We start from the raw sequence: 26,614 nt of genomic DNA on the forward strand, positions 1-26,614 counted from the left end.
GGCATCCGACACAGCTATACCAGAGATTTTCCAATGGGGACATCCCTGATGGTCACCTAGTGGGAGATGCTGGATATGCACTGGATCTATGGCCGATGACACCCATCAGAAATGCACACACACCTGAACAAGAACTCCATAATGAGGCACACACACAGACCAGAATTATAGTAGAGCATGTGTTTGGGATGCTCAAGTCACGGTTCCGGTGTCTGGGCACATCCAGTGTAGGCTTGCAATACTCACCAGCTACATGTACCCAAATTGTCCTCGTATGTGCCATGATACACAATATGATCCTGTGGAAACAGCTGCAGCAGGAATAGCACAGGGCAGGGCCACACAGCCTCCCCCCCACCATTGCCAAGGCCTGCACAGGCACAGAGTGACTCGGAGGAGGAACAACCTGAGTCTGTCCCAGTAGGCAGAAGGAGGCATGGCCAGTATGCCCGGGCCTTGGCAAAGAGGCAATGCATAGCACATACACTGTCACAGGAGGGACCCAGGAAATAACACCTCTCTTTGACTCTCATATACAGTAAAAAGGATGCCAAATATTACACTACCTGTGCTCAACCATGTGTAGGGAGTGTACTATGTGCATCTGACATAGGCAGCCCTGCAGCACCACCCTCAATACTGGGACACCCACAAGGTAAGTGACTCACACATACCAGTCAGGGGGGTTCACATACCCAACAACAGTCACAGCCAGCGGGACAAAGGTAAACAAACACACACAAAGGCTGTGCTATGGCCTCTGAATGATGCCTATGGGTAACTCCCCCCCCGGCCTACACAGACAGACCACAGCAGGTCAGGCAGTGGGATGTCAGTTCTGAAGGGTAGGAAGTCTGAAACTAATATGTAGGTAAATAAAAGCTAAGATCTGTAGTACACTGGTATGCCTCTAGGCAGCATGATAGGTAAGACTACAGAATGAAATGGAGTACCTGACATACAAGTACAGTCATAACAAATGTGTACAAGTGTCTGGTGTGCCCCCCTTCCTACATAGACATAGAGTAACAGTCAGGTGTGCCCCCCATCCTTTGTAGACATGTAGAAATAGTCATGTGTGCCCCCCCATCCTATGTAGACATGTAGTAACAGTCAGGTGTGCCCCCCCAATCCTGTGTAAAATGTAGAAATAGTCAGGTGTGCCACCCCATCCTATGTAGAAATGTAGTAACAGTCAATGCCAAGTGATTGACGGATACCCTGCAGAAACAGTATGCTATCTGCAAGTGTACAACACATAGGTTAGCACTGCAGTACAGACTACTTGGACTTGATCCACACATTCATTACAGATGGGCATACTGGGCATGCTCACACACTTAAACACATGAAGGCCATGTCTGCAAACACCAGTGCACCAGATATATCTGGCAGTCACAGATATTAGTGTAGACACTCCTCAGTATGCACCCCACATGCTTTGCACACACAGAGGACAGGAATACAGACATATATCTAAGGACAACACACTATAATAAGCCAAAGGTAGACGTACATAGATGTGTGGAAGAGGGTGACTGTGACAAGGAGCCATCCTAGCCTGTCTCACCCAACACACAGCCAAAGGGCCACAACCACATGAGGTCCAGCCGTCACTCACTGCAGATACTAGCCACTGGTATCTGTCAGCAGTGCAGACTATATACTGCACATGCTAGCTGTGAACATGACTGTACAAGGAAGTAGTCATCTAGCAACTGTATAATTGAAATGCTCTACTTTGGTAAGGCTGCTGATGTCATCCACCTAGAAATACACCTCTGGGAAGGCTGTAGCCCAGTAATCTCCATAGCATGTCCTATAAATGCATACTGCTGTAGTGTGATAAATTAGTTAGGTAGGAGTTCTAATCCCAGACTTGGCAAGTGTGTGTGTGAGTGTGTGTGTGTGTGTGTGTGTGTGTGTGTGTGTGTGTGTGTGTGTATCTCTCTCTGTGTAGAGAGCAATGCTTTTTGGGGTAGTCACACTCCCTACACTTCAAATGCTCGACTTTGGCAAGGCTGCTGATGTCATCCACCTAGAAGTACACCTTTGTGAAGGCTGTAGCCCAGTAATCTCATAGCGCATCCTATAACTGCGTACTGCTATAGTGTGATAAATTAGGTAGGAGTTCTAATCCCAGACATGGCAAGTGTGTGTGTGTGTGTGTGTGTGTGTGTGTGTGTGTGTGTGTGTGTGTGTGTGTTTGTGTGTGTCTCTGTCTGTGAAGTGAGCAATGCTTTTTAGGGTAGTCACACTCCCTACACTTCAAATGTTCAACTTTGGCAAGGCTGCTGATGTCATCCACCTAGAAATACACCTCTGGGAAGGGTGTTGCCCAGTAATCTCCATAGCACGTCCTATAACTGCATACAGCTGTAGTGTGATAAATTAGTTAGGTAGGAGTTCTAATCCCAGACTTAGCAAGTGTGTATGTGTGTGTGTGTGTGTATGTGTGTCTCTGTCTGTGAAGTGAGCAATTCTTTTTAGGGTAGTCATACTCCCTACACTTCAAATGTTCAACTTTGGCAAGGCTGCTGATGTCATCCACCTAGAAATACACCTCTGGGAAGGGTGTAGCCCAGTAATCTCCATAGCATGTCCTATAACTGCGTATTGTTGTAGTGTGATAAATTACTTAGGTAGGAGTTCTAATCCTGGACCTGGCAAGTGTGTGTGTGTGTGTGTGTGTGTGTGTGTGTGTGTGTGTGTGTGTGTGTGTGTGTGTGTGTGTGTGTGTGTGTGTGTGTGTGTTTGTGTGTGTGTGTGTGTGTCCGTATAGAGAGCAATGATTTTTAGGGTAGTCACACTCAATACACTTCAAATGCTAAACTTTGGCAAGGCTGCTGATGTCATCCACCTAGAAATACACCTCTTGGAAGGTTGTAGCCACGTAATCTCCATAGAGTGTCATATAACTGCATTCTGCTGTAGTCTGCATTAGTTAGGTAGGAGTTTTAATCCTGGACTTGGCAAGTTTGTGTGTCTGTCTGTCTTACTCTGTCTGAGTAGGGAGCAATTAATTTTAGACTAGCCACACTCCCTACAATTCAACTGCCCTATTTTTTGGCAGTCCTGCTGATGTCATCTAATGTGAAATACACCTCCGTGGCACATACTATAACTGCGTAGTCCTGTATTGTAATAAACTAGTTAGGTAGGAGTTCTAATCCTAGCATGACAGTGGTGTGTGTGTGTGTGTGTGTTTGTGTGTGTTTGTGTGTGTTTATATGTAACTTGTATCATGTGTTGAGATGGTTGTGAGTGTGTAACAACTGGCCCCAATGTGGAGCACATTTTGCAAATTTCTTATATATCACAATGTCTACCATACAGGGATAACAGATGTGAAATAGCCGAAAGGCTGGTGTGCAGATCCATACCCATACATGTGACATCAAGGCCAGGCAAACACAGTTAGCAATACCAGTATTACACAGAGAACACTCTCAACCCATGTCTCATACACACACACACTTGCCTAGGCAACAACCAATATGATGGTAGTACATTGCATATTGCCCACTGATAGTAACTCTGGACTGATTGTAGTGGGCTACAGAGGGCATGGCACCCTGTCCATCTGTCTAATAGGCACGTATATGCAGACAGTGCACCTTCCCCTTGTTCCCCACTGGACACCTGCAACACCTGTGGTGCCATCAAATGTGACCCGCAAAGGACATACCATGACTGAAAACATGCCCTGTATGGACAGATGCCACTGACACCAGGGAATGCCATTAGCATGCTATCAATGTAGGTGCAGGGTAAACCTGCTGTTCATTACCTGTTCCCGCCACAGGAGGCCAAGACTGGCACATCTGATGATAATCTGTGTACACATCATGGGCCAGACACCCCAGGTACAGTTCCACATATCACTGTGCATGCATGTGGGAGGTGTGTACATCCCAGACACCGTCCATGTCATGGACTAAAGAACACATACATGGCAAGCGATGCGTAGCATTGACCACATGCAGTAGTCACCCAGGTGACTGGATGGTGGATACAATACTCACCTGTGTGGGCAAATCCAGAAACTACACCCCTTAGCCACAATGCTGACCATTGTCATCTGGCCTAATGCCAAGGTATACCTATCACCTAGCCTTGTATAGCCATCTGGCACAGTTGATCACCACACTCCTGTGAAGAAATGCACCCATGCATGTCAGTACTGGCACCGTGTGTGTGTGTGTGTGTGTGTGTGTGTGTGTGTGTGTGTGTGTGTGTGTGTATGATGTGTATGATCACATTCATGCTCACTACAACCCCCCATTGGCATACTGAAGCATGCTGTCTAATGTCAGACACCTCCCCATAAACGTTGCCCATATAACCTCCATTAGAGCCCTGTGGTGCATGTGATACCTGCACAGTAATGTGTTGTGGCAATCTCACTAGTGATAAGTTGTATTCCTGGTCCTGCCAAGTGTGTCAATGTGTTTGCATCTCTGTGAGAGTGTGACTGTGTTGTCGCTGGCACCTGTTCATTCATACAGGCACGTGTACTACACCTACCATATAGCTACCATATCCCTGTTGCAGATGTCACTCACCATCACATATATATTCTGAGGGCTCCTCACTATGTAACCTATGTGGCGCATCCAATAACTGCATGGAAATGTGATTGCACTACATAGTAGTCAGGGGTTTGATACCCAGTGCTGATAGGTGTGTGACAAACATGCTTAGGTTTTACTCTCCCACCCCTCCCTGACTTGCCTTTGACTCTGTCTGCCTCTCTCACTCCCTCTCTGGTGGATGTGGAGACCTACACCTGATTTGCTTAGGCAGCAGCATGTGTATTTTAAGTGATGCTCATGATCAGCTGATGGCCTCTGCATGAATTGCAGCCCTCCTCTAGTTGATTGCATGTGGAACAGCTGTGGTAACTTTCCCATAGCCAATTGCATGGAAACACACTCCAATATCTAGGAACATCATGTTGGTGTTGGGCCTTTCCATTCCCTGTGAGCAGGAACTCAATCTGTTGTTTGGCAAACAGCATCTCAGATGGATTAGGGATTTATCTTTAAAAGTATACAATGTGGAAACAGGGCAACACACAGGAGGGGTATGTGCCTGACCTGACTACATACTGTAAGTGCTGCTATACTGCATTTGGAGTAATGTTGGTTTAACAGGATGTGTGTGAATATAGCTGTCCTACATGTTGCAATACCTGCCATGTCAGTGCTCTGTGTATGAGGAATCCCCATCTGTAGGGTCATCTGCAGACTGGGTAGTGTGTGCTGCCTTTGGTTTCATGTGTTACCCACAGAGCACATATCTATGAACTGCAGAAGGTAGTGTGAGGATTGCAGTCTGTACATGGTGGAACCGTGACAGTTACTGACTTCATATCCCTCATAGGACATATGTTGCAACAAACCCTGTTACAACAGTAAATGTATGAGGTTATCAGAGCAACATGCCAATATTGGCCCTGTGTATGTGCTTCCAGCCACACCTCTGTCAACCTGTGTACATATGTCAAGCATTGAGGTGCATATGTGCTGTACACCATAATTAGTGACATCATATCTGATAACAAGCCAGTGAGATATCAGACTGCTACACATGTTATGTACAGTAAGGGTTATATTTGATGACATAACCTGGACATCCTGTGGTTGTGTGTACAGTACAGAGGTCTGTGTACTTATGGTGAATGTCGACAGTGCATGTAATGTTAATATGTACTTTGGCCTGTGTACAGACTGTGGTAGATGTCATTGTTCTTGGTCCTGTCCTATCTGATGTTACATGCTGCTCCACTGTATGTTACTGTATCTGCTTACAAGTTTGTAGGGCCATATACACACATGTCCCATACCACAGACAGGTATCAGACCACACTGTGTAGCGGCCCAGTATATGTAGAGTTTGTGTGTGAGTGGCACATATGAGGATGGTGTTGAACAGATAGTCCATATACTGTAATAATATGCTAGCGTATCATATGTGGCTGTGGCTGTGTTCACATTGGATGTAGTTATGCACTGTCACACAGGTGTATCTTACCCTGTGCTGTGACGTGCCTGTAGAGCCTGCTATATATGCAGGTACATGTGCATTCCCCCATAGGAAATGTAGGCCAGTGTTGATCCAGTCGGCCTGTAGCCTGTGCAGTGCTTTGTTACATGTCTAGCAACTTAGTGTACTTACCCAGTGAGATGTCATGTACAGATACTTGCCAGATGTACTGCTGCTGGGCCTCCCTTAACAGTCATGTATGCCAGACAGGTCAGTGGGATGCTGAACAGATGTATGTCAATATCTAGTGGGTAGTATGTGGCCATGGCACCTCTGTACCAGTGGTTAGTATTTTTCTGGACAGACAGGGGTATGTGAATGCATAACATATGGGGGCATATGTATACCAGTTGTTACGTGTTATACCCATTTACATGGCAGTAAACATATACATTGTCAGGCTTGGCCCACATGTTTTGCACTAAGGGGTTCTGTGTATACCTCTGGACTGTCCAGAGTGTGTCAGAATGTCCACATATATTGACCAATATCTCTGCTGTAGTCCACAGTAGCGTTATGTGCTAGCAGCTGTACTGTACTATGATGTCCTTAGGATGTCTGTCAGTAGCCAATGGCGCACATGTGAAAGGCAGATGTGACCTCCCACACACACCATATCTGTGAAGACAATCACTATTACAGTAGCAATAGTCTACTGATATACCTGATAGACATACATGACATCCCCTTGCACTATGTAATTTGGACTATAGGGGCTGAGGTAGGCCTACACTCCATGTTCAGGGCATATGGTGGAAATATATGTATATATTATTATCCAGATATCTCTATAGATATACACACAAATACATATCGACATGTATAGATGGGTATGAATATGTACATAGATATACATATACACACCCAGATATATACATATACAGCGCAATATATGGCTACACATATACAGATAGTGATACATATGCACATATTCGTATATCATGCTGCCATTCCTGCCAGCAGTCCACTGCTGTTGTATCCCCCACACATATGGTGGGGCTGGGGCCATATATGTGTGGGCTTCACCTACACCATACATGTATGCCCATATGCACTCCAGAGTCCAGTATATGTAACAGTGGTATATGGGCTTGTATTATTGAGTCGGGGGGTGCACCATAAATAACCTCAGCTGTTACAATATGTGGGGGTATCAGGTGTGAGCTGCCTTAAGGTATCTGGATGTACAGTATCATACATGTCACCTGTCTTGACATTACTTACATAAATTTGGTTAATGCAGGCCTACTGACTCCTGCCATACAGACTGCTCTATTTGTCAGTGTGCTTGTGATGGTGTCAGTTATGCCTTGTTTTGTAACAGTTACATCCCATTTGGTCAACTGAAGTCTTTACCACCTAGTGATTGTGTACAGAGTGTAGACAGAGGCTGCTGAAATATACACATGCATTACATACTGTTGATTGTTTGGTATCCTGTGGCCCAGTCTGTCTTTACTGTTGTACTATTTGAAGGACTTGGTCTGGGCAGCAACAGTTATGAACCTTTCCAGACTACTGTATTAGTGTAACTGTTTCATGGTTACATTACTATGTTTATATGGATGTCAGTGTCTGAACAGCTATATGACATGGCATATAAATCTGCAATAGTACACAAATAATGGTTTTCCATTTCTGAAGACCTATGTGTGGTGTTTTATCCTATGACCTCTCTGTGGGTATATGTTGCAGGCTATGACTGTCATTTGTATGTGTGGCTCATCCAGTGTCCAGTCGTTAAGGTGATAACTGTAGGCATAGTGGCTGTTCCATATTGTGTGCACCTTCTACATAAAGTATCTTACTGTACATATCTCTGCTTGTGTATGTGCAGTCACATGTATATCAATATATATGTACATATATATATATATATACATATATATATATATATATATATATATATATATATATCTATTTGCATACATGTGTCTGTGTATATCTATCCTGGGGATGTTGATAGCTTCCACTATTTACATTTCCTATGGGAGCCAGACTGTACTGCATGATATGTTACCAATACCCACCTGACATCATACAGGTGGGATGTAGTACTGTTAACATCTTGCACCCATGTCGTGTCAGGTCCTGGTTATGGGATCTGCAACACTTGGTAGTGTATTGCAGGGTGGACGTATTTGGCTGTCGGGGGGTATACCTATTTGTACAAGACGTATATTGTTTGGAGCCTCTCAACCCCATTAATGGTGCATGTGGACATATATGTTTTACTTAATCTTCCATTGATATCTATACATGTATATCCATATATACCTATATATATATATATATATATATATATATATATATATATATATATATATATATATACTTACGTATATATAGCTATGTCTGTATATACCTACATAGATATATATGTACTTACATATACGTAGCTTGCTGTGTATATATTGACATATAGATGTAGACATATATATGTGTTGATGTAGCCATTTGCATGTATATATGTTCAGTTATATTTATATATATGTATTTATATATATATATATATATATATAGGTATGTTGTATCTGTTTAGATATTAATATATTTACACACACATATACATCTAAATGGTGGAATACATTCTCTGTACTGTTTAATGTCTGGGCTGCATATGTTTGTGAAAACATCAAGGTTATGTATATCTGGCATGGCTTAGTGGTAAATAACTTTGTCTATAGTGTGCAGAGTTGTGGATTCGAGCCTTGTAGAGGCTGTTTATTTTGTTGCTGGGCAGAACATGGGCCATTGTATACAGAGTGCTTAAGGCACTTTAAAGCAGTTGTAAGCAGGTTGGCGTGAGTTTGCGCAGAGGTAAGCGCTGCTAACTTCCGGTTACAGTTTCTTATACTCTGTTAGCTTCTGTATTGCTTAACCTGTGTAGGTATTGCTTACCCCTATGTAAACAGGCTTAAACCCACTTACTGCTGCTTAAAAGTGCTTACTCCCACTTACCCCCGCACTAATTTCTTTAAAAGAAAAGAGGTTTGATAGGAAAGTGGTGAAAAAGGGGCACAAAGAGGAAAAGACAGCAGGGAAAATAGCTAGGGATGTTCAGGAAGGGTGTAGGGAAGATCCATAGCTGCCCATTTTTTCTACAGCAACAGCTGTGCATATACACTGAATTTGGAGGTAGGTTTGGACACTCAAACCCCTGGGAGAGGGGTGAGGACAACAATAATAAGTTGTGATGCCAATTAGACTAGATTACAGGTGTCCAGTGGACACGTGTGAAATGAACAGCTATGTATGGGGCGAGATTTTTTGTGGGAACAGATTGCCCTTTTTTTCAGGTGAGAGTGGGATGTTGGGGAGGGGAACTAGGTATATTTGGGGAGGTAGGTTGGGTAGGTTAACAGACAAGACAAAGAAGATGCATACAGGGGTGGTATATGACACGTGGGGGGTAAACACCTTGATGGAGGGGTGTTGGCATATTGGAAGCCCACAAGCCCCCCTAGTGGTAACAGTGGGACTGAGGTCCCCACCCATGGACAGTCACCACAGCACATTCACAGCCCCGAAGGTGGGTGTGCTGGGGGCTGAGTCACAGAGTCAGGCTGGCTCTCTAATCTTGACACACGTCCCTCGCGCTGGCATAGAAGATCACCAAACTGCTCATTGATCGCTCTACGCACCACGACCTCGATCTGGAGATGGGTGACAGGTGCCTGTCTGCGCCCACTCTCGGGGGGAGCGAGCCTCATCCCCTGAGGAGGTTACACCCAAAGGTGGTGCAGGACCAATGGACAGGGAGGTCCCGGGTTGGGCCCCAGACATGATGGTGCCTGGTGCCACAGCCAGCTGAGGTGGGACAGGTAGGTCCACTGGGACCAGCCTTCCTAAGCGTGCTATAGTGTTTATATTTCATCATTTGTGGGTTAGTAATAGTCAACATATTCCAGGGTTAGGTATAACAGCATGCATAGGTATTCCCATTAACCCAGACACCAGATACGGAGCAGTCACGTAGCAAACAGAACACATGCATATATGGGACCACAGTGGTAATAAGAACAGCATGCAGGTACATTGATGGCACCATGCCACCAATGTTGGAATAATTCATTGTAGCACATGCATGGGAATCATTAACATTTTATTAAACAATTGGACATTATCAAAACATAGGTGTCATTACACACTGGTTGGGGTGGGTATGTTGATTATTGTTGGAGATATGGTGAGGGGGAGAGAAATATGTCAATTAGCAACTAGTATATTCCTGTAGTCCACATTACTTTCCTAGTCCTTACAAGTCTTACTACACTACCCTATAGCCTTAGTTTGGACAGTGATATGGCTGTCATCATCATTACACATGAACTGGTATTGCTTGCAGTATACACCTCTTACCTGGTGTACCTGTGGAGGGAATGTTTGTTAACACTAACTAACTGTTTGTGCACATACTCCCGGATTCCAAGTTGATGTTTTGCATTATGCTATCCAACTCTTCCTGCACAGACTCTGGCCATGTGTTGACCACATGCTGGTGTGCCTGCACATATCTAGAATATTGCCCTCTTCCACCTTTAGTAACCTGACACACACATATATATGCTTTTCTACACAGTTATATTATGTAGCATAGTGTGGGAGACAGTGACCAGTGATAGTTTATTATTCAGATAAACTGCAACACTCACAATCCCCTACAATACCAGAATGAACAGTACCAGTGAAGGTTATAATAGTCTGTATTTCGCAGCACAGTGTTCGTATCCAACGTACCTGTGGGAGCAATGTTTGTTAGCACTACCTGACTGTTGCCACACAAAGTACCAGATTCCACATTAGTATCATGCACATGCATCTCACTCTGTTACTGCACACACTCTGGCCACAGCTTGACAACATGGGAGTGTAGATAGGACATGCCTGACATTTTACTCTCTTAACAGTTTCAGGGGTTGCTACAGTGACAGGTGTGTTCTCATAGATGTTTGCAAATCACTTGTATTCCCTGTTTGCTGGCTAAACATCTGGGATCACTCCCCAGACTTATCAGGGGGACAGGCAGCAGATATGGGCACATATACTGGACATTCTGGCCTCATCTGTACAGTTGTGGGGTATGAATCTGTATGTAGCCTAATTCCACTCCCAGGATTCTGACCATAGCTGTGTCTGCTACAATTTAAACACTGTCCATCACAGTTGTGTTTGCTATATAGATATTGATGTATATCTCATATCTGCTTTCTGTCTTATTAATCCCCTGTGCTTTTGCATTCTGACCTTGTATTACAACACTCTTATACAGATTTCCTAAACAGTTTTATGTTGTAGGACAGTGTGGGCAACAGTGATGTGTAATACCTCATTATTCAGAGCAGCTGTATATCATTCTTGTATTTCTGGGCACACTGTTGGTATCTGACAGACCTGTGGGAGGAATGTTTATTAGCATTACCTGAATGTTCCCGCACACAGTATCAGATTCTACATTAATATTATGCACACACATCTCACTCTGTTACTGTACATACTCTGACCACAGCTTGACAAGTTGAGGTATAAATGGGAAATACGTAACTTCTTAGTCACATAAGGTATTGGGGAGTTGCTAGTGTGCTAGCTTTGTTCTCATAGCTGTGTGTCAATCAGTTGTATTTCCTGTTTGCTACCTATATGTCTGGGATCATCCCACTGATTTCCCAGGGGGACACGTTGATAGGCAACATATATGGGCCACTTTAATAGACATTCTGGACATATCTGTACAGTTGTAAGGAATGATTCTGTATGCAGACTACTACCACTGGCCGGAATCGAACCGTGGCTGTGTGTGCTAAAATAAACAACAGTTTACAACCCAGTTGCATGTGCTATTCAATTTTTGTTGTCTGCATTTTCCCTGTTTACTGTCTATGTGTCTCTCAGTTGTACTACATGGCCTCTGGGGATTACACCTGTCATATACAGGCATTCTCACACATTCAATTTATGGTGCACAGTGTGGGTAACATTGCTTAATACTACAGTACTGTGACATGATTGCATATCTACATTACTGTATGATACCAGGATATACACATGCAGTCCAGGAGTTAGACCTGTTTTGTCAGTTTATTACACTTTTATTGACTTACAAACAATATGAGACTCTTAATGCCATATTCTGTAGTGTATGCAGTACTTATTTACTACTACTTTGATTTTTATTTCCTATGACAGTAAATGCATGAGTATTACTGACCTGCCTCACATCACAACCTCGCCAGGTGACTGATGTGGGCCTCCTGGTTCGCAGCCCACTCCATAGCAGTTGCGGGTGTCATAAGAGGAATATTTAGCCATACCTATCCATGATATACCTGAGCTGGCAATTATTACACACATACTGGGGTGATACTTACACACATTTGGAACATCCCCTGACACTCTAGCCTCTTGGAACCACTCCTCTAAGAGGTCCCCCTTACGCTGCTTCAGGTCGACATAGTGGTGCTTGACCTGCTCACAAGTTTGGGATATGCCTGTGGCACTGGTGAGGTCGCGGGCGAGATGGTCCCAGGCCTCCGCCTTAAATTGGGAGCTCTGGTACTGTCTCTGCAGCAGTCTCTGATCATGGTTTTTAACTAGGAGTCCTGCCATGACCTTGGACTCCTGGATGCACCAGTGCTGCACCCGGAAGCGCACACCTTCTCCCCTTACTGCCATAGTGCCTGCAAAGGGAAGCTACAACCAGTTATGATATGTATTCCCGCCTCTTGGCTTTAAGTAGGGCCAATTTCCCACACTTTTCCATGATTGGCTGGTCTTGGAAAAGGCTAAGCTATGGGCAAACTTACTAACCTAGGGTTGGCAATGTTTAAAGGGGTATACCACTGGGCACATTGATTTAGGTGGTCTACACATTGCTTATACCTCCTAAGCTGGCCTGTGCAATGCTTAGCATTGCTTACATTAGGCTTTGTATTATATTTCCTTTTTGGCATTGATTTCTTATTCATTGCATCTTATATATCTGCCAGGTATCCATGAATAATGTGTATGTACACTCTATGGGGTCCCTGTGTTTTACTGGGGACGTTAACACTCTATTACAATATCACCTCACTTCTGGGCTAACTGCTGTACTCCAGTTCACATATTTATGTTATGTTGTGGGTTATGGAACATAGAACTGTATACTGATTCCTTTCACAGGTTCAGTTTGGTTTTACTATGGTGAGGACTTGTTTGCTGATACCTCATTCTTCTGTACTTCTGTGATGGCTTGGTGGTTAACTATTGTGACTATGGTGTATGGGTTCCTGGGTTTGAGACCTGCATGGTTGTTTATTTTGTTGATGGCCAGAACAAGGGCCGTTGGATACATAGTGATTAAGGCACTTTTGAGCAGTTGTAAGCGGGTTTGCGTGGGGGTAAGCACTGTTAACCTGCCATTACATCTGCTTACAAGGAGTTAGCTTTAGAATTGCTTAGCAAGTGTAGGCATTGCTTACCACCATGCAAACGGGCTTACACCCGCTAACTAGCACTTAAATATGCTTACTACTGCTTATTTTTGCTTAAACCTGCTTACTATTCATTATGACACTGATACCTCACATATGCATTTACTGCAGTACTCCATTTCATAAAAATATGTTATTTAGTGGGTTATGCAACATAATTATTACTCATAACGTGCTTTGCCATGGTAAATGGAATCTGCTGCAGTGGGAATCAAACCAGGAATGCCTGCTCGTAAGGCGAATGCTCTGCCCACTACACTATTGCTATGCTGCTTCATTTGCATATATCTTCCTTGTTATCCTCTTCAGCCATTTAAGCTACATTAACCGTAACTAAGCGATGGGCACACCTTTAATCATGAAGAAATAAGCTAGCACTGAAACTGCCAGCTCTTGTTTTTTTTTTCTCATTGAGTATACCCATTATATATATAAACCTGTATTGTATTGAATCTGTATCTGACAGGTTTCCACCTTCTTAGTCATGCAATAACTGCTGTAAGATCCTTAGCAACAGTCTGTTCCTGCCCTACAATCCTCTGGACTCTTGTTCTGATTCAGCTAATCATATACAGCTATATATTCTTTTCCATTTTTTCCTACTGTCTGAGTAATGTGAACTCAAAATGTTCACACTGTCAGCTCTCTGAACAGTCAGCTCTGGGCTTTCAAGACAGTACCCTCACTGAGGCAGTACAGGGACTCCATTTAGATGCCTGTATGTGATAGTGTGACCCTCCCCGATGGGTGAGACTCTTATCTACTAATGTCACACTACCAGCTCTCTGAACAATAAGCCCTGGGTTTTCAAGACAGTACCCTCAGTGAGGCAGTACAGGGACCCCAATTAGAAGCTGTTATGTGACAGTGGACCCTCCCCGGTGGGTGAGACTCTTATTTACTGGTGTAGTGCTGCTCAGCTCTGAATCTCAATCTGATTCTCATCTTGCCTAAAGCTGTGTTCGCTAAACAACTGCAAACAGGTCTAAATATTTCTGTAAGTCATTTTCATAGGTGGCATCTTTTATCACAAATCTTTGCCTAAGAGACATGGTGATATTACACCCAAGTTGTTTAGCAGCACAAAGTATGAACTCTGCCTCCATATGGTCTTCACTAGCTTTTGCTTATCACTGGTTCTCTATCGACTAGATTGCTGCCTCTTCATTTTCTGTCTTTTTCTTGAGGAATGCCAGCTGCTGAAGCCTGTTGAGAAATTCAGCAATCTCCTTGACAAATTACTACAGGGACTCAATCTCTGATACTTCAGTCATGACTGCTACTGGAAGTAAAACATAAACACTCAGTCACCGCACAGTAGTAGTCCTGTAAGCTACTGCAGTATGCATCCACCCAAAGAAAGAAAAACATTTCTTTTTGTGTTTTTGAGAGAGAAATGTATGGCTGACTGTTAAGTTATTGACCACTACCTGAAACTTCCCCTACTGCCTCCCCCTTTTTCAAATACCGTCATTGGAAAGCAAGACTGTTTTTTTTTCAATGCTGCATCAGGATACATTCAATTCTTACCTACTGCATGCATACAACTGATCATCCTGTCTAACCTGGCTTACCATATGAATGCAGCTACCTAACCTACCTTTGCTACCATACAAGTATAGTGTCATAAAGATTACTATCCAAGCTAGCATGCTATGAGGCATCCCAATGCACCCTTTAATGAAGGGAGATGAACAACTGCTAACTAATGACTATGGTGTTAATATGCAAGGAAGAACGTGCTCTGCTGTCTGCCTCCTGCTTTCTACATTTGGAAACTGCTTCATTGTTAGCAGTAACCTTTTCCTGTCTAGAACCTCTCCCTGTCTCTCCTTCATTCCGTTTTTCTTTTATTTTGGTCATTGTAGCTAAAATCCTACTTTCATACATATGTCTCCATCTACACCATGGCAAAAGATAAAATCATACTATTAACAATAGAGTAATAGCTAAAAATGTATAATTTTTATACAAAGATGCTCCCTTTCAACAATATGATTTAAAATGCATTTAAATCATGCAAATAATAGCTAAGATGACTACTGACATCTGAGACTTCTGACTTCCTGTGATTGCTTTTTGTGACTACTTCCTGTGCCACATTAAATTCAGTCATTTTGTACATAACAAGGTGTGACAAAAGGAGGTACATTCAGCATAGCTTCTTTATTACTGTAAATAATGTGTCATTTGTGAATATCAAACTAGTTTGTATAAGATGCTTGTGTTACAAATGTATTAGAATGGTACATCATATGTATGGCAAACTGCTCTGTATAGATGTTTGTGCTGAAAAGGTTCATAAGTGTGTACTAGGCTAATGGCCCTGGAGCCTTAACAAGCCTAGCCCATAGAAGTGCCCTGGCATCGTGTCACCCGACATTAATTTCCAAGTAGAGCCACTGGAGTGATCCCCGGGGTGAACTTTCTATTACCCATCCACTCATCAAAATTTCTGTTGAAGAGGGACAATGAGGTGCTCAGCTTGACATGTATGGGAAGTCGATTCCAGAGCATGGGCAGTCCCTGGGTTAGGAACCTGTCTCTCCAGCATGTTCTGTTGATTGTGATAATGAGGTTGAGGTTTCTGGAGTGTGTGGTGCTGAGGGATTGGGATTTCTTTAGATGTAGCATTTCTAACAGAGCTGGGTCAGACATGGCTTTGTAAGAGAAGCAGAGATTGCCTCTAAGTAGGCAATATGAGAAAGAGAATAGCTGGAGTCTTTTGAATCTGTCCTTGTAGTACATGTGTTTAATGCCTAGGATCCTCTTCGTTGAGGTACTTCTGTGGCCTCTCCAGCTACTGCACGTGTCTAGTGAGGTACATGCCAAATGGGGCATTATACTTGATGATTGGTCTAATGAGGTAAGAGTAGAGAGAGATGATGACCTCTTTCTTCCTGGATGCAAAATCCTTGGTAATGAGATGTGCCACACAAAAGGACTTTCTGACCACAGTGGCAATGTGGTGGTCGAAGGAGAGGTTGCTGTCAACCTGCATCCCCAGATCTCTTATAACACCTTCAGTGTTCAGTGGGCTCCCATTGATGTGGTAGTTAGTGGGAACTGAGTTTTTACCAAATGGGATGACGATGCATTTTTTGGCGTTAAGCTTAAGACCATGGTTTTGACACCAGTCATTGGTCTCAGTGAGGCCTTTCTGTAGGATGTCTGCTTCACTTGGGGCGTTAATAATGGCTCCCAGCTTGCAGTCATCTGCGAACTTTGTCGGCCAGAGTCCCTTTGTGTTGGCCTGGACATTTGAGAAGTAGATTCTTCTGAGAAGTAAGTTCTTGATTTAATTATAAAAGGCTTTGTGATTGTTTTTAGTGTCTGTTGCAATTCTGCCTTCATAGCTGGCGCTAGAGGATTTGATGAGGGATCTCAACTTTTTGTTGAGGCTAATAAGAGAGATGTTCCAGTCTTGGAACTTCACCTTTTGCAACAGTTTCTTCCTTCTATTGTAGAGTTTATTAATGGCAGGGGACCACCAGATTGGCTTCTTTTTTGGAGGAGGAGAGTGCCTTGGTTCTGCTGGGTATGGCTAGTTCCATGCATTTATGTACATGTTCGTACAGTGCACTGGTGAATGATTCGGCAGTCATGCAGCTATTTTCCATTGGCATGGGTACCGTGAAGTTAGCCACCTCTATTTTTAGGAGTCCAATGTCAGCTTTGGAGAAGTTTTTCAAGGTGGTTACCTTTGCAAGGGGTGTGGGTGAGATGTGGATTTCCATGGTGATTAGTTTATGGTCTGATCTGACCAGGGAGAGATTGACTATTGGTGTAGAGGAATGGTCAACCATGTTAGTAATAACCTGGTCAAGGATGTTGCTTCCTCTAGTGGGGGTCAGAATGAGCTGGTCCAGAGCATTAGAACTGATGAATTTCAGGAAGCGTTGTGCCAGTGTATTGGTGCTAGACTAGTTTTCCCAGTTGATGGGGGGTAGTTGAAGTCTCCTAGTATGAGAGTGTTGGGTTGGACCTTGATAGATTCCAGGGTGCTTAGGAACGTGGCATGAGAGTCTAGGGACATGGATTGGGACCTATAGCAGGCTATGACCTGGATCGCAGTCTTATCCAATGTTAGTTGTACCTATCTCGGATACATTATGCTGGGCTACTAGTCTGGAGGTGTGTATATCCTTTATGAATATGGAGACACCACTGCCTTTGGAGCTTCGGTCCATGTTTTGGGGCCAAAAGGTGTGAAATTAGTTATAGCCTAGTAGTGCAGGGCTGCTGTCTGCCGCTTTAAACCAGGTCTCTGTTACAGCACAAATGTCAATGTTTTCCATTTTGAGGAGTGCTTTGAGTGAGTGCATCTTGAGATTTAGACTTTTAGCATTGAGTAGCATGACCCTCAGATTGCATTTATTTTTAGATGTTACAGTGGTAATTTGGTCTTTGGAACATCACCTAAAAAAGCACTATAGGGGTGGCAAGAGCCTTAGCCAGTACCCAGAAACGCAGGGGTGATAGATGCAGGCCATCTCTGGCAAAGCATCGAGGTCTGCCAGTCATGTCATCCCAAGCAGACAGATACTGGATCCCCTTGGAATGACACCAGAAACTTAACCAATTGTTGAAGTCAATCATTTTTTGTTTGTACTGCGGTATCATTCTGGGAGATGGTAGGATATTGCTCAGGGCTAGTATCATACCTGCCTGGGCCACATAATCTGAAAGCTCCTGTGTTCCACATGGTGCTGTGCAAGTATTGACCTTCTCCTCCTGATCAGCTAGTCCGGTCTTGGCTGGAGAGTGCATAGTTTCCAATTTGGTGATATAAGTGCATCTCTCACAAGTCTGAGTGTTGGGAGGTAAGAGGAGAGGGTTGTCTGTGTACATGAGGTAGTTGCTACACTGCCTCAGAATGCCCAAGTGCACCAGGTTAATAGGAGAAAGCACAGGGAACTGCCCTTTAATCCTGCCAGGAGTCTGTGAAGAACAACTAGTGCTGATGGCTCTTAAATGTGCTATAATAATTGCTACAAAAACCTGTTGAAGTGCAAAGCGATTAGGCTATTTGAAGTGCAAGAGAGAAAGAATGAGCAAGATCTAAGAGAAAAACTGAAGAGCAGACTTTCTGGCACTGGTAATAGTTTACCTCAGCTTGGCGCCACTGAGCGGAGCTTAAACAAGCGCAAACCCATGCAAATGTGGGCTTTTAAACCAGAAAGATGAAAGGGATGGAAAAACTGCCCAAACATTCAATAAATTACAATTTCTAGGCCAGAAACCACTCCTCTTGTGGTAGATAGGCTACCTAGTGATTACCACTCCCACTGATAAGCTAGAATGCTTTCCTCTAACACAGAAAGGCCTGGGGGGGGTGCTCAAAAGCTTACAAACAGTCCTGGATACAGCAAATCTGTATCAGGACTAGTCTAGTTACAGGAAAGGTGAGAAACAAGTGCAAATGCAGGCATTTCAACCAGAAAGTTGTAGGTGATAGAAAAACTGCCCAAACAGCCAATAAACTACAAATCCTGGGCCAGAAATCACTCCTCTTGTGGTAGATAGGCTACCTAGTTCTTACCATTCCCACTGATAAGCTAGAATGCTTCCCTCTAACACAGAAAGGCTTGGGTGGGGCTCAGAAGATTGCAAACAGTCCTGGATACAGCAAATATGTATCTGGACTAGACTAGTTACAGGAAAAGTGGGAAACAAGCTTAGAACTTTTTTTACAGAAAAGCAGCAAAAACAGCAGTAAGAACAATTCAAATGCAGTGCACTTAAATGTGTAGCAGTATTAAAGCAAATGCAGTTTAAATAAAAGCAATTAAATTAAAAAATGACTAAAAACATGTGCAGAAAGCAGTAAATTAGGAAGAAATCAAAACGGAGACACTTAGATTATCAGAAAACAATGCTAGCAAATATATAAATAATTCAGTCAAACTAAAATTAAGACAAGGCCAAACTCTGAACAGTTAAAAAGTGAAAAAAATATACTTATGAGCTCTATATTTACAGATTTTTTGAGAAGCACAGTCAGAGCATAAGGAGATTCTAGCAATGGTAGATTCTAGAAAAGTTTTTTTCATATAAAATGGAAAAGGAGAAAGGAGGAACAGAATATAATTCAAGGTTAAGAAGCTAAGTGGGTTGGCCTTCTCAAATGTTCTCTCTGTATTGGGTAAAATGAGCTAATGACACTAGACTGGGAGGAGTGTCCCAGATCAGATTTATAGTAGGGGTGGGCAACTGTAAAGTCACCAAGTATAAAAACAACACACCAACAGGGAGAGAGGGTGGGAACCTATAATGCAGCTACTAGCTACTCACAAACAGAAAATACAACTCTCAGTATGAAAAAGCAGTTTACAGTTGAATAATTCAATAAAAATGCAATTACAGTAATGAAACACTATCCAGCAATGAAAATACAGTTAAAACAGTATGACTCACCACTCCACAGCCTGGTAAAAACAAGCACAGCCCCTTGTAGACACAGGGTTTAAATACCACAAAAGATGGAAGAATCTTGAAATTTGAATTACTACCCAGTCCTCCTAGCCCCTGCTATTTCAACCAATCACTCTTGCTAGAGAAGGTCAGACAACCCTGTTACTTTCACTAACAGAGAAGACAAGACACTATCAGCAGAAGATAGATGCCAGAAATACAGGAAACTCAACAAACAAAACAACTAAGCCTGGATAACAGCAGGCCTCTATCCAGACTATGCTACCTGACTAGAACACAGAAACCTCACAAAAATGCACAGATAGAGCACTCGCAAACATAAAATACAACTCTCAGTATGAAAAAGCAGTTTACAGATAAGTAATTCAATAAAATGCAATTACAGTAATGAAAGACTAGCAATGAAAAATACAGTTAAAACAGTATAAAACAGTACACAAATGCAGCGAAACAGTAAAAAAGAATTATAACAGTGCAAAGTAGTAGATTATCTGTATAGAACAATTATAAGCATTAAGAAATGCAATTCAATTAAATAAATGCAAGAAAAAACATATTCTGCTTTTGTAATCTTAGGGTATTTCTGCTTTGTCACAGTGATGAATCACCACTCCACAGCCTGGCAAAAACAAGCACAGACCCCTGTAGACACAGGGTTTAAATAACAGAAAAGATGGAAGAATCTAGAAGCTCAAATTATTAACCAGTCCTTCTAGCCCCTGCTCTTTCAACCAATCACTCATGCTACAGAAGGTCAAGGAACCCTGTTACTCTCACTAACAGAGAAGACATGACACTATCAGCAGAAGATGGCTGCCAGAAACACAGGAAACTCAACAAACAAAACAATAGGGCCTGGATAACAGCAGGCCCCTATTCAGACTATGCTATCTGACTAGAACACAAAAACCTCACAAAAAATGCACAGAAAAGCACAAATAGAGCACTCACAAACAGAAAATATAACTCTCAATATGAAAAGCAGTTTACTTAAGTAATTCAATAAAAATGCAATTTCAGTAATGAAACACTATCTAGCAATTAAAAATATAGTTAAAACAGTATAGAAAATTTATAGCAGTGCAAAATGTAGTAGATTAGCTGTGTAGCACAATTATAAGCAGTAAGAAGTGCAATTCAATTAAATAAATGTAAGACAAAATTTATTCTGCTCTTGGAGTCTTAGGAAATTTCTGCTTTGTCACAGTGATGAATCAACACTCCACAGCCTGGTAAAAACAAACATTTGTAAAGTGCTGTGTTTAAGATGTATCCGTAGTGTGCCTTGGAAGAGAACAGAAATATACATGCACTACTGCAACTGTTTAAATGTATAAATTTTAACAGTAGAAATGGGAATACAGAGGGTTAACCACAGTCTAGTAAACTTTAGAAATATTTGAAAGTAAATCACTTTATAGGCTACACCATAAAAAAGCTAGCTCTCAAGTTTTCAATACAGCTAGAGACACAGCATCTGTATTGGGAAGCTTTCTATATTGCCTTTGGGTGAACTGTTTGCTACTTTGGAAGCATGAAGTAATGCAATTTTTTTATTACTTCTAGCATTTGCCAAAAAAATGAGCAAAAGCCCTTGTATGAGTATTTTTACAGGCAGATGCTAAATACTGCTAGCTTCAGCAATGGGGTTTTGCCTGGAAACCAGAAGTCAGATGACCAGAAATTATGTCATTCTGCAAACTATCACAGCAGTAATATTTTGGATATTATTTTGAGAAGTCTCTTAGTGAGACAGTGCATTCTGCATTCGGTCTTGGACCTGACAACAAGAACCATTCACATCATCTGCCTTGCTCTAATAGTAAGTTTTTAGGGAACATTATAACTCTCTTAGATACAGTCAGAAATATAGCAAAGCTTAGTTTAGATTTTGTTTTTCTTTCTTTGTGTGAGCTTGTACTGCAATGTTATTTTAAATATTTCCTGTGGTTTTGAACTCTTATGTCACTGTGAATATATATTTAGTATTGTCTTGTTCTTTTATTATTATTAAATATATTTAAGCTTTCATTGTGGCTGATCTGTGTAAACATATTTAAGATTTGAGAGTACTTGCATATTTATTTGGTGACACTGTGTGTGCCACTCCTAATAGCCTTGTTCTTGGTCAAACTACCATTTGTATTTATATTAATATTACACAGTAAAATTGGATACCCTTTGTTAAGGGCCCTAAAGTAGCTGATAAAGAATGAATGGTGGCAGGGGAAACTACCTTATAGTCTGGGCAAAAAGGGGCATAGCTAGTAAACCTGTGCCATCCTTTCCTAGGTGTGTATATGTGTGTGTGTGTGTGTGTGTGTGTGTGTGTGTGTGTGTGTGTGTGTGTGTGTGTAAATCAAACCTAAAAGAAGATGCGTGTTAGCTACTTGGGGAGGGACACAAAGCACTGATTGGACAGAGAGGGTGCTGGAGGTCTTGGCTCAGTCACTGTATTGCAATCTCAACTCTAAAGCTGTGCCAGTGAGGAATCTTACTGGGGATCTGGAGGATGAGGGAGAAACCAGCCCTGGAGTGCCTGTTGTCTCTGTGTGCTCATAAGGGAAATTGCACTTGATGCAGAGAGCTGCATCTGGATATACTGTGTGTGTACCTGTTATACTCTCAGTGAACGTCCCCCCCACAGGTGCCTTAATTACTGGACGAGTGGTGGGTCATCACACAAGGCAGAAAACATGCCAATGCCCTGTTAAGACCTTACAAACAGAATGCCAAATTCACTTCACAATCATACCTCTTTCACTTATCCATAAGTGACTAAAAATTATGCAGCCACTAAACTAAACAATCCCAAATTTCATTCCACAGAAAAGAAATGTATCTAGGCAACAACTCAGATACAACACACCAACTATCCTGTTTTGCCCTTTTTTGCCCAACTGTCACAGGAAGTATTTGCATTATTATTTTTTGCTATATTATGTCAGTAATCACTTTTAAAATGCACTAATATATATGCCTATTTATATAGCTGTGTGTGTGTGTGTGTGTGTGTGTGTGTGTGTGTGTGCGCACGCGCCTGTGTGCATGTGTGTGCACACACACACACATATATATATATATATGTGTGTGTGTGTGTGTGTGTGTGTGTGTGTGTGTGTATATACATATATGTATGTATGTAAATATACATAGATTGTATATATATATATATATATATATATATATATATATATATATATATATATATATATATATATATATATATATATATATTTATATATATAAATGTGTATATATATATATATATATATATATATATATATATATATATATATATTCATCTGTCAATCCTTTTCACATTTTGCATGACACACATATACCTACCCACACACTTCCCCCAACACACACACACATGTTCAAAGAATGACTTCATTAGGCAAAATCTAATTCCAAGGCCTACTTTCTTACATATGATACCATCCATCAAGATTTCTACACTTTATTTTGAGTATGAGTATCCTTCCAATGCCTATGCCTACAAATTTGCAACTTTACTCTTGCAACAATTTCTCTGAAAATTCTCTGAAATTAATCCCTGCTAAGAAATACAATCCCAAAAGACTCAGATGAAACAATGGGCTTACACTTCTACACTGTGTCTTTTTGTCTCAGACCTGCCACACAATCCTTACTCTTTTCTTGGATGAACTGTTTAGTTTGCTGTGTTGGATGAAAAGAGAGATGACTACAGTTCTTCCTCCTATGTCTACTCCTCCCTTGGTCAGCCATTATTCTGGGCACTGAGACTTGATTAACAGGTGATCCCCAGACTGAATCCTAAGAAGTTAAATGCATAGCTTCAAGGTTTGTCTGCCACTCAGACTCACAGAGGGAAGGGAGTTGGAACAAAGTATCCTACATAGCAAACCTCTTTTATTTCAGGGGTTACAAATGAGATATGTATTCATTTTAGGATGACACGCTAAGCCGAAAAATCCATTTATGTAATACAGCTAAGGAAATTAGATTGAACATGACTAAGGCATATGTGGATGGTAATAAAACATGGACAAGTGAGAAATGGATGTTTCCTTGCATTGTAGCTGAAGCACATGTTAACGAGACAGACATATTCATTTTTCAAGGCTGTGTACCAGGCCTCTCTGAATGGCAATGTGCTTGTGTCTTCTCTGTGCAATTATAGATCATCTGTGAAATGAAGAACTTAATAAGCCATTAAACTTGTAAGCATAGAGGCAACAGCTGCAGACATGCAGACATTGAAATATTTAAGATTAAGAAGATGTGAAATACTGCATAGAAATGATAGCACTGATACACTGTAGTACAGAGTATCATGGGTTGTGTAGACAGTGATCATTGATGGAGGAGCTGAGAAAACTCAATACACTGATGATGTAAAGCATAATACAGTCATTATTAACACAGAGATCCTGGTATTTTCTTGTATTGATATGCTTACATGTACTTTTTTACTTATAACTGCAGTTGTAAAGGTGAAATATGGCAATGCAGATGGAGAAATTTGTAAATTCCCATTCCTCTTCAATGGAAAAGAGTATACCAGCTGTACATCTGAAGGTCGGAATGATGGCTTTCTGTGGTGCTCAACAACATACTATTTTGATGAAGATGGAAAATATGGATTCTGCCCCCATGAATGTAAGTCATTTGGAGATATTTAAATAATTTATTTTTATTTTAAAGAGAGCTATCCCTTAACTGACAGACAGAGAAAAAGAAGCTTTATCTGATTTTTTTATAATCACCTCATGCCATCAGATGTATACTTGATAACGAAACAGCTTAAACACGAGTCTCTAACAGTGGATATTTCATAAAATGTTTTAAAGTCATCAATTAAATGGAAAAATATTAATTATAATGCTATTAGAATGCAATTGGTATTGTAAATGCAAGAAATGTTGTAACGTATTCCAACCACTCAGATGTGTAGTTAGTCTGTTATGTTATAATTCCATTTATACTGTTGTCTTACATATGTGCATACATACAAATATTTCAGGCATGGGCATTATACCAAAAAAAGTTGTTCCCATAATAAGTATCCAGATTGTTCTTAAAAATATCTAATTAGTGTTTGAGTTACTGTAATCTTTTAGTCTATTCCATACATCAGATGCTGTCTCAGAGAACAAATTAGTACACCTCTCATTGCTACATAATAGGTTGTCTAATGATGTTCTACTACTTGTTGATAACCCCAAACATTCCCAGAGGTAGTTGCAGTGGCGGCTGGTGACTTCAAATCAAAGGGGGGCTGCAGGAGACAGCTGAATGGGTGGGGTCAATGGGAAGGGGTGTGGCCAAGTAGAAATGGGGGGAGCTATGCTCAAAACCACAAAAAACTAACTAAATACACTGCCGTGGGTGCCAAACCATCATTATGAGAGTCCAATCAAGACAAAATGAAGTGTAGAAGAATAAAAATATTTCAATGCATTGGCTTCATGACAGCTTACTTAATATCTAGATGGAAACAAAAAGGTTGTGAGGCATGAAAAAATAAAATTACTTTTTTAAATACATTAATGGAATGCCAGTCAAAATCAAGTATAAGAAAAACAAGCAGCACTCAACTCAAACCACTTCTTGCACTGCAGTTCTAATTATAATTTATATTCAGCTTTATTGAAGTACCAAGTGACATGCTGAAAGTAGAAATATCTGATGCCCCCACTTGTAAAAATGTTCCTTATCCAAAAAAAAGACCATGCTGAAAGTAGAAATCTCTGATGCCCCCACTTGTAAAAATGTTCCTTATCCAAAAAAAGACCTGCTGCCTGACAACTATCTACTTGTTTCATGGGGAAAACATGATCAAAGTAAAAAATGAACAGCAAACAAGAAATAAGTTCAAGATACATTGCTTAAGAGGATTACTGTACAGGCTATGGACCACACGATTGGCATTCTGTTCAGTTTACAGGTAAAGCCTGCAGAGATGACTGGAAGTCTCCAAATGTAATGAGCTTCTTAAAATAATGTAATCCTGTCCTTTATTACAAATACTGTCATATGCATTTCAATACCCAAGGCTTATACATTATCTAGTTAAGTATTCTCTACATGGCAACAGAAAGGCTTTCAATGTTGGAAATTCTTTAACAGTATGCTTATTAAAGCTTGCTTGCATCTTACAATCTCAGCCAAGCTCAACTGATGGTCATCAACAGGCACTGAGTAAAAAGCATAAATCAACAGTACAAAAAATAAGACAGAAACCAGACCATTCTGCAAAAATCAAGGACAGATGAAAAGCCACTCATGTACTTGTGTCTACCTTGGTTGGGGGGATACCCTGCACATTTACACTGCATAACTACTCCTTGCCTTGCTTCGACACATCCAGAGTCACTACATGGGGGAGTGGGGTGCAACAAGTATGTCACAATTTGAAATGTCTCTGGCTGACTGTGATGACCCTAACATACTTGTCATACCTCTCAACCTCAGAGCAAGAAATATGGACAAAGCCATACAAAGAAGTGGGACAAAGGCCTAAAAATAAGGGCAATTTTAAAAAATATTGCTCTTATAAACTTAGAAAGATAATAGAATAGGTCTTGCATTAGTATGAATTTTCTGAATGGTATGAAATCTGAAACTCAAATGTCTGTCATTTTCTAACTTCAGTCTTTAATGATTTGCCA

At 41.4% G+C, this 26,614-nt stretch overlaps 1 protein-coding gene across 1 annotated transcript in view; it reads left to right on the forward strand.

Annotated features, from left to right (window-relative positions):
- The window catches only part of LOC122809143 (72 kDa type IV collagenase-like), a 792,577-nt gene that overhangs the window by 298,936 nt on the left and 467,027 nt on the right, over positions 1 to 26,614 (forward strand). The window contains exon 6 of the mRNA XM_044080418.1: positions 24,429 to 24,602. Within this exon, the coding sequence (XP_043936353.1) occupies positions 24,429 to 24,602 (174 nt within the window). The remainder of the gene's footprint in view (positions 1 to 24,428; positions 24,603 to 26,614) is intronic.

This window comes from Protopterus annectens, chromosome 8.part0, assembly GCF_019279795.1.
Source record: "Protopterus annectens isolate FY-2018-M chromosome 8.part0, PAN1.0, whole genome shotgun sequence".
In the NCBI taxonomy this organism is placed as follows: Eukaryota; Metazoa; Chordata; order Ceratodontiformes; family Protopteridae; genus Protopterus; species Protopterus annectens.